The sequence below is a fragment of the Siphateles boraxobius genome, unplaced genomic scaffold, assembly GCF_051911475.1.
Source record: "Siphateles boraxobius isolate OS27281-9 unplaced genomic scaffold, OSU_SipBor_1 11, whole genome shotgun sequence".
Lineage (NCBI taxonomy): Eukaryota > Metazoa > Chordata > Actinopteri > Cypriniformes > Leuciscidae > Siphateles > Siphateles boraxobius.
Genome location: NW_027508711.1, coordinates 6,068,530 through 6,077,459, shown reverse-complemented (window position 1 = coordinate 6,077,459; position 8,930 = coordinate 6,068,530). Strand labels below are relative to the sequence as shown.

The 8,930-nt window shown below is 34.9% G+C and overlaps 1 protein-coding gene across 6 annotated transcripts in view; it reads right to left on the bottom strand.

Annotated features, from left to right (window-relative positions):
• Positions 1–1,058: 1,058 nt before the first annotated feature.
• The window catches only part of ntng2b (netrin g2b), a 72,455-nt gene continuing 64,583 nt past the window's right edge, over positions 1,059–8,930 (bottom strand). For all 6 annotated transcript variants that reach the window (XM_077194445.1, XM_077194400.1, XM_077194418.1 and 3 more), the window contains 2 exons: positions 6,492–6,626; positions 1,059–2,205 (listed from right to left, as the gene is read on the bottom strand). In XM_077194445.1, coding sequence (XP_077050560.1) covers positions 1,988–2,205; positions 6,492–6,626 — 353 coding nt within the window. In that variant the 3' untranslated portion in view covers positions 1,059–1,987. The remainder of the gene's footprint in view (positions 2,206–6,491; positions 6,627–8,930) is intronic.

Below are 8,930 nucleotides of genomic sequence, written 5' to 3'. Positions count from 1 at the left end.
GGGTCACTGTTATCATGTTTTAATATACTGGATGAAATAATAAACTCACAATTTTTAAAGATGGAAATCATATTACTACATACAGTTTATGTAGTTGCAATATTATAATGAAGTGAATTTTAAATCATTTTATTTGTCGGTTTAAATGCATGTTAAAAATGTTGTCATGTCCAAGATGCTGCACTAATTTGTAAAATGATAAACTGACAATTAATTAAGAACAAAATTGTAATAATTTATACGTTTTTACTGTTTCCTCAATATCACTTTCCATAATACTCCTATGATGTGAACACACCATTAGTCTTTTGTAAAATAATTTTAACCAGCAAAAGCCATTTCCGTAATGACATTATCCTATAGGAAGTGCCATCATTTTGGAGAGAAAACTACAGCACAAACGTATTAACAATTTATTTGATGGATTCTTTGGTGTTTTGTGGTTTTAGTTGGTTTTTGCTCACTTTAAAACATCCTATTCGATAAAATCACAGAAATCTATACTGTTATATATATATATATATATATATATATATATATATGTCATTTTTAAGTCTGAAATAAAACAGACTGCTTCGGTCTTTCTTCTTCAAAATTTCACGTTTAATTCATTGTTACTGATTCTTTGAAATCATTTGTTTACTGAAATTTACTTGCAATTTCTGAGTGAAAATTGTTTCAACACCAATCTTTTTTTCAGTGTAGATAGGACAAGATCAAAACAATATGGTATTATAAAAAAAACTCAGTTGCAACCTCATGTAACCTTAATCTGAACTTGCCATAAACTTGCTCCAGCATAATAGTAATCTCTTCTTTGGCCTTCAACATAAAAAAAATGTTTCAAAGCAGGCCATACCACTATTAGGGAGAAGCTAAAAGATTAGATAAAAACTTTAAATGAGATAATTAAATGAGTTGGAAAGGATCCAAATATGTATTATAAGATGAAAATAAGTGGCAAATACCTGTAAATGAGGTCATTGGTCAAAAACAGTATGTGTAAACTGTGTATGTGTGTATTGTTACAAAATGTAAAGAAATGACAGACACAGATACAATTCAAACGTGGCCAAGTAACAGTCACATTTACTGTAATGTTTACAGTGTCATAAAATTTCATTCAGTTCTTTTAGTTTTGTAAATCTGTTAACCATGAAGTTTACAGTGTAATAAACCCCATTCTGTACATTTCAGTAGAGTTTGCCATTTAATAAATTCTGCTTGGTACATCTAGTGCGTAAATTCATCCTCTGTAATACCTGACTGTAAAGTGTACAGTGTAAACTCTACGTTATAGATTCTTGTACTATAATAGCTTTGTGTGCTGTAAAGTTTACAGTGTATAATAAAACCTTTTTGCCTTTTGAATAGATCCAAACCAAAAATATTCTCTACCAAAAATAGTCAAATAATGTGGGTTTAGAATAATTCCATTTGATTAGATATCTTCTCTTACAAGTTGGATAGCATGTTTGTGTCCTGAATACTTCGTAAATATCAATGTTCTCTAACTGTGGCGACAAACATTCCTATAACAACCAGCGGTACAGTGCCTAAAATCTTAATAGTCAAATATCACAATAATATTCATACTCTTTGCTTTTTAGCGAATAACAGTGAGCACTCGTTACATACATCTGAATGTTACAAACTGCAGCGAGGGAGAGTAAAAAACGTGAAGCCAGACCTTTCCTGTCTTTCTGTGAAGACAACCTGCAGTCTCGGATCACTGTGAGGACACGTCCCTACATTGAGCCAATCAGAGTGAAGGAAGTGGGATAAGTATTGAATTTCGCAGCTATTGCACAAGAAACTTGTTGATTTTGTGTGTGTGTGTGTGTGTTTTTGGTATTACTCGTCCTCAGCGTATACATGAGGCACACATTTTGAGTTCCATTGATTCCCAGCTCTAACAGAGTCTTTTTGTTTGTCGTTCTGCCCCTGTAGAGGGCATTGGGAGAAGCAGGAGTCTCTCAGGAGTCTCTCAGGAGGCAGTGGAGCTCAGCAGGTTGGCGAGGAGCGGGCAGAGCAGAAGTGCCAGGCTCAGAGAGAGATCGCTGGCACGGTTGCACTTTTTGCCTCCTTCGCAGCGCGAATGTTGGCACAAAACACCCTTAAAGTCAGGCGGACAGCTGCAGCGCTGATTCTGAACACACGTCCCCCCGTTCTGGCACAAGAGTAACTCCTCGTCACACACGTTCGCTGTGGAGAACATAGAGGAAAAGTTAATGTACAACATTCCCAATCTCTGCTACTTTTTTAAAAATATAATTATGCAAATGCACACTGTAAAAACAGTAATATTGGGAAATATTATTACGATCGAAAATAACTTATTATAATATGATTTAAAATTTAATTTATTCCTGTGAACAAAGTTTAATTTTTAACATCATTACTCCAGTCTTCAGTGTCACATGATACTTCAGAAATCATTCTAATATGATGATTTGCTGCTCAAGAAACATTTCAAACAATGTTGAAAACAATCTTGCTACTTTATATTTTTGTGGGATCTGTGATGCACTACCAATCAAAGGTTAGTAATTTTATTAAGATTCATTCAATTGATCAAAAGGGGCAGTAAAGACATAGCAAAATATTTCTGTTTCAAATAAATGCTGTTCTTTTTAACTTTCTATTCATCAAAAGAATCCTGGAAAAAAAAAGATCATGGTTTGCACAAAAATATGAAGCAGCACAACTGTTTTCAACATTGATAATAATAATAAATGTTTCTTGAGCAGCAAATCATCATATTAAAATGATTTCTGAAGGATCATGTGACACTGAAAACTGGAGTAATGATGCTGAAAATTCAGCTTTGATCACAAGAATAAATTACATTTTTATATATTCAAATAAAAACAGTTATTTTAAATTGTAATAATATTTCACAATATAACTTTTTTATTTTTTTAATCAAATAAATGCAGCCTGGGTGAGCAGAAGAGACTTCTTTAAAAGAAATAATTCTCTCTTTCTCTCTCTTTCTTATCACTCAAACACAAACACACACACACACACACACACACACACACACACACACACACACACACACACACACACACACACACACACACACACACACACACACACACACACACACACACACACACACACACACAGCTTGTATCTGTGTCATATTTAACATGGACGTCTGGTGTCATTAAAAAGCCACAACGGGTCACAGGAGTCTGGGTACTAATGAGACCAGGTGCTACACACCTGACCCCAAACTGTCTCAGCAGTGAACAATGAGTGTGTGTGAGAGAGAGAAAGTACAGAAAATGATAAAGAGGAGCATGATTGAGCAGTGCTGAGCAGTGTTTCCCAGAATGCAACACCATTAATTTGTCACACTGGAAATGAAAGGTTAAGTTGAGGGTAAGTAATATCAGTTGTAATTTTAATCTCTTGACTCATTTTACACAGAATTAAATTAAAAATGCTAAATAATGAGGAGGATATGGAAGTAAACATGCATGTGATCAGATCATGTGACAACAATGTAGCACAGAACACAACGGTTGGGTTCTTCTGGAAGTAAAAATCCCATTCATTTTCTAAACAGGAGAATTGATTCCGAATAATAACTCATGAACCTTTAAAGACAGACAAACTGTGAAAAAAAGTTGTTAATCGATTGTATATGCTTTTGTTGAAGCCATCAGCCTGTATTATATTTAATAAATCATATTTAACAGTGGAATTCCAGGTGAAAAACTACATCACCCATAATTCTGCAAAGAAATCTCCAACAATCAAAGAATCGAAAAACAAATTGCACAACATGTGTATATACATATCAGTTTTATATTAATCGATCATTTTTAATTTGTGTAATTCACAATGCTTCATGGGATTGTAGGACATTCACTTATTAAATCCATGAAGTCTTGTACCTTTGTCTTTTTGCCTGATTTTTAAATACTTTTTGCTTCAAATCAAAGTGTGTAATGATGTAATTCACCTCATAGCTGGTTGGTTTGGTTAATGGTTTATAAGGTATAACCCCCTAATAAAGACTTTCGAAAAGAATCCTATGGGAAAATTACTTCCAGAAGCAAGGCCGCTGAAAAAGTGGGCGGCCACTAATGCACACTATAACTTGAAGTCATTACAAGATGCATTCATTATCACATACTATTTTTTGAAGAATTAGTAGGCAGTGTATAGTGTATACAGCCCAGAATTAAGTATGCCATTCTGAACATATCCTATAAAAAAGACTGTAAGTGAAGGGTTAAATGGGCATCTGTTTTTGCATTGCTGAAATGGTCACACTAAATAAAACTTGGTGTAGAAACAGTTTTCACTCTGTAATTAATATTAAAATGTACTAGCAATTTCTAAGAAAACGGCAGGAAACGCATTGAATTAATTAGAAAGCCTGAAATATTATTTTCTTGTAACACATAAAAGTCTTTGTTTTGTTTACAAATAAGTTTTTACAGCACATGATATTTTATAAATGTAATACAAAAAGCTCTAAAAGACTTGTCCAAACATGTGAACTTTTATTAACCAATAATATTTAAATACTGTTAACCAAACAGCTTATCCGGTGCATTTACTAGAATCAGTAAATACTGGCTGCATGCAAATCCACTTAACCCTAAAACAAAACAAATCTTTTTAAAGAAAATGACTAATCCAGCTCCGGAAGTGTGTCCCTAATGGATTCTCCCCTGTTCTGTCTCCTCACAGAGCTCGTGGTTCTGGCTGTGGGCCAGTTTCATCTTAAAGATGGATCACAGGGAAAACGCTGTGCGCAGGGGTTCTAAAATCACCATGGGAATCCAGGTACAAATGTGATCATTACCCCACAAACCAGTTTCCAATAAACAAGGGCTTCTTAGAATGTGCAGATAGCGGGAATACAAGTCAAAGCCATTATACAACAGTATAATCTATTGTGATAATAGGTCAGCCTCCTGTCAAATCAGATCAATCCTGCCCTCTTCATTATGAGACCACTCCCCTTTTTTGTGCAACACAACTTGACACCAATTCCAATGTTTGAATCATAAGCCTTACAATTTTTTGTCACTACTTAAAAATAAAGGTTCCAAAAGTTTGGTAACACTTTTAATTCGACCAATCAATCAATCTACTAGCTATAAGTAACTTTGCAACTACATGTCAACTAGCAGTCAGAGTATTAGAGTGCTTAATATCTGCTAACACTTTATTTTGATGCTCCTCCAACAGACATTCTTCTGACTATAAGTAACTTTGCAACTACATGCCAACTGATTCTACTAACCCGACCCTAACCTAACAGTCTACTATTACTCTAATGCGAGTTAGTAGAGTGTCTAAAGTGGTCTATCGAAATAAAGTAACCAGAGGTTTTTGCACCAATGCCTTAAAGAACCTTTTTCCTTAAAGGAAATTTTTGCCTTAAAGAATTTTTGTTTCCTAAAGAACCTTCAGTCAACTGTTCTTAAAGAAAACATTTTTTATTAGTGTGATAATTGTGTGAAAAACATTTTAATAATCTAAAGAACCCTTTTTCCACTATAAAGAACCTTCTGCGCAATGGAAAGATTCCACACTCTAAAATATAAAGGTTCTTTATTGGCATCTGTGGTTCCACAAACTATCTTTGACATCCATAAAATCTTTTTATTACACAAAAAAAGGTTCATTGTAGTGGAAAAAAGGTTAGTTGGGGAACAAAATGTTTCTTCTATGGCATTGCTGAGAAATCCCTCTTTTGGAACCTTTATTTTTAAGAGTGATGGATGTTAGAGGTATTTTAAGAAAGATGGATGCCATTAAAGAACCTTTATTAAAAGTACAGCCCAGTGGTAAAATGTGCAACAATAATCACTTCCGTTTGTGTGGGGTATGCAATACCAGGGCATCTTTTACACTGCAAAGATGGCACAGAAGTTGCATCTCAAGCAGCATATAAACTGTAAAAAAATATTGTTGGTTTAACTTAAAGTAAGTAACCTGGTTGCCTTAAAATTTTAAGTTCATTGAAATTTCCATTGCGTTAACTCAATTTTTGAATCAACAGAAACTCAAAATATTATGTTATCTGAATCACATAAATTATCCAAGTTGATTTGACAGAAGAAAAAATGTTGTGATAACAAATCATGAAAATATGTTTTTACAGTGTAGCCATACTAGTTTTTGACTGGTTTGCATGGTTAACCCCTGATGGTAGTTGGCATAACTACACCATTAAAGCATCGTTCTCATTTCTCGGCCATTCGGAAGTTGAATTAACTCTGCTTTAACTCCACAGTGTAAAGACTAATGACTGCAAGCTAGAACTAGTAATTATTTAAACTGTTACTTCTATTTCAGATGGCTTTAGGAAACTAAAGTCTTGTAAAGTTCTGTGCCAATTAATATCTGATTTAAACCTGAAATTGGCCGAGGAGAATGGAAAGGCGATTGCACACTTTGACATTGATTTGTTAATTAGATGGGAGAGTTGAATGAAGTCTGATTGGGAAGGTACTTACGGAAACAGCCCGGTTTCCAATAGTAACCGGGGAGACATTCATCACATTTGACTCCGGTTGAGCCCTCTTTACACTGACAGAAGCCGGTACCATTACAGCGGTCGTGCACTGAACCCATTGTGTTACAGTTACACTCTGAAAAGAACTAGAGAGAGTTAGTCACAGGAAAAGGGCTGAACTTGTACAGCTTATTTCTGAAAATTTGTTAATGACTAATTGTTGAGTGTCAAAATGAATGATAGTTTTAGTTGATTGGCAGGTTTAATACAATTCACCACCAAAGTTTGTTTCCTCTGAATAAATATTTCCGTGCATTCGGCATGCACTTGTGGCCATTATATTTATTCATAAAAATGTAATCTTAGTGCATTCTTAAGGTGTGTTTACATTTTCTGTATTTGCTTTTTGTACTTAGAAAATAAGCTAAAAATAAACATGCTTATTTTTAACTTATTTTCTAAATTTTCTTGAAAATTTCATAGAACTATAAATATTAATTTGCTTCGGAGTTTTCCGTTTTAATTGTGAATGTTGATGTAATGTTTAACGGAGAACAGTTATTAAAGTGTGCCAGAAAACATGCGTTCATTTGGTCTAAATGGGACTACAGAGGTTTTCGGGACATTAAACGTCATCAGCCGAACAGGTAAACTCATCTACTCACTAGTTTACTTTCACAGCTTTGTAAACTCAAACTTTCAGAGAAAATATTTTATAAATAAAGACTGAAAGAGTTGTTGCATGAAGCCCGAAGTCATGTGACCGTAGTGTAGGTCATTTATAGCCTTAGTTTAGCTTTATACTTCTGCCGATTGTAATAAAGGGTTAGTTCACCCAAAAATGAAAATTCTGTCAGTAATTTCTTAACCGCATGCTGTTCCAACGGAAATCCAGGAAATGCACACTTTAGAACCATTTTAAAAACTACATCGAGACCCATCTGCGTCATCTTCTCAGTTCACGCGCATGCGTCGTGGCGCTCTCGTGAATTCACTCAGAGGCCCACGCAGAAGAAAATAAATAGTTGAATAAAGTCGTTATTTTTGTTTGTTTTTTGCGCACAAAAAATATTCTCGTCGCTTGATAAACTTAAGGTTGAGCCACTGTAGTCACTTGGACTATTTTAACGATGTCTTTACTAACTTTTCTGGGCTGGCAGCCTTTCATCAAAAATATGTTAATTTGTGTTCCGAAGATAAACTAAAGTCTTACGGGGTTGGAACAACATGAGGGTGAGTAATTACTGACAGAATTTTCATTTTTGGGTGAACTATCCCTTTAAGTATTTAACTTCATCACTGGTGCTCCAGAGAGCCGATGGTGGACACATCCAGTTAGCATCTGTTTCTGATAACCCTTTAAGGTTACAAAATTCAAAAAAGTCCAAAACATGTAAGAATCATGAACTTTTGTTGGCCATGGAGGTTATTCTCTGCAAAAGCCAATGGAAAAATCCCACTGGGTTTTTGTCAAGGGAATCAGGGTGATGCTAATTTTCGGGTTGGCCTACAAAAATAGATCTTCACTGCAGCACTCTGTTGCATTGCTAATATAATTGTATATTATTCATTTATAAATATTGTTAATCACACAATTTTTGGTAACACTTTACAATAAGTGAACATTAGTTAATGTTAGTTAATGCATTAACTACCATTACATTTATACAGTATTTATTGATATTTGTTAACGTTGTTAAAATACAACTGTTCATTGTTGTTCATGTTAGATACAATTTTTGATTTTAATAATACATTAGTAAATGTTAAAGATTAATACATGCTTTAGAAGTAGCCTATTTTTCATTGTTAATGAATGCAGTTAACATTTTTTTAAGCTCTAATGTATTATCACTGTTATAATCAGCTGTAAATTGTTTTATTATTTTTAGAATCTATCTGCTGATATTTTGATACACAACAGTATATATCATCAGCTTGCAGCCAACTGTGTTAGAGCAAATTACTGCACTTCTGTGAGAACTCCTGAAAATAGACACAATAGACTATTGCTAGTGCTATTGTGAGCTCAGGATGAGGTAAATGTTCTCCTCGTGGAGATTCTGGTGTTGACCCTGTGCCATGTTGGCACCTGGCACACACCCGATGAGGGCGAGCGGATTTGTGCTGACTTCCCAGCACGCTTTCATTTACCCCGCGCCCTGCCTCCTCGTGTGGCAGATGGACTCTCCTCTCCGTCCTGGTACTCTCAGCGTCCGTTTGGAAGCAGAGCTGCTGATTTAAGAGCTGTGACATCCGGGTTTATTTCTGGAAGTTTATTTGAGGACCGCTGGGAATCTCTAATATGACCCTCCCAGGAAGATAATGTTGCAGTTTAACTTTGTTGACTGTGGCGTCCAGTGCATTTTCTCTTTCTTCCCTTATTCAGTTGTCTTTGTATTACTTTCTCCTGATTACATACCTAGTATTTTTCTCCGAT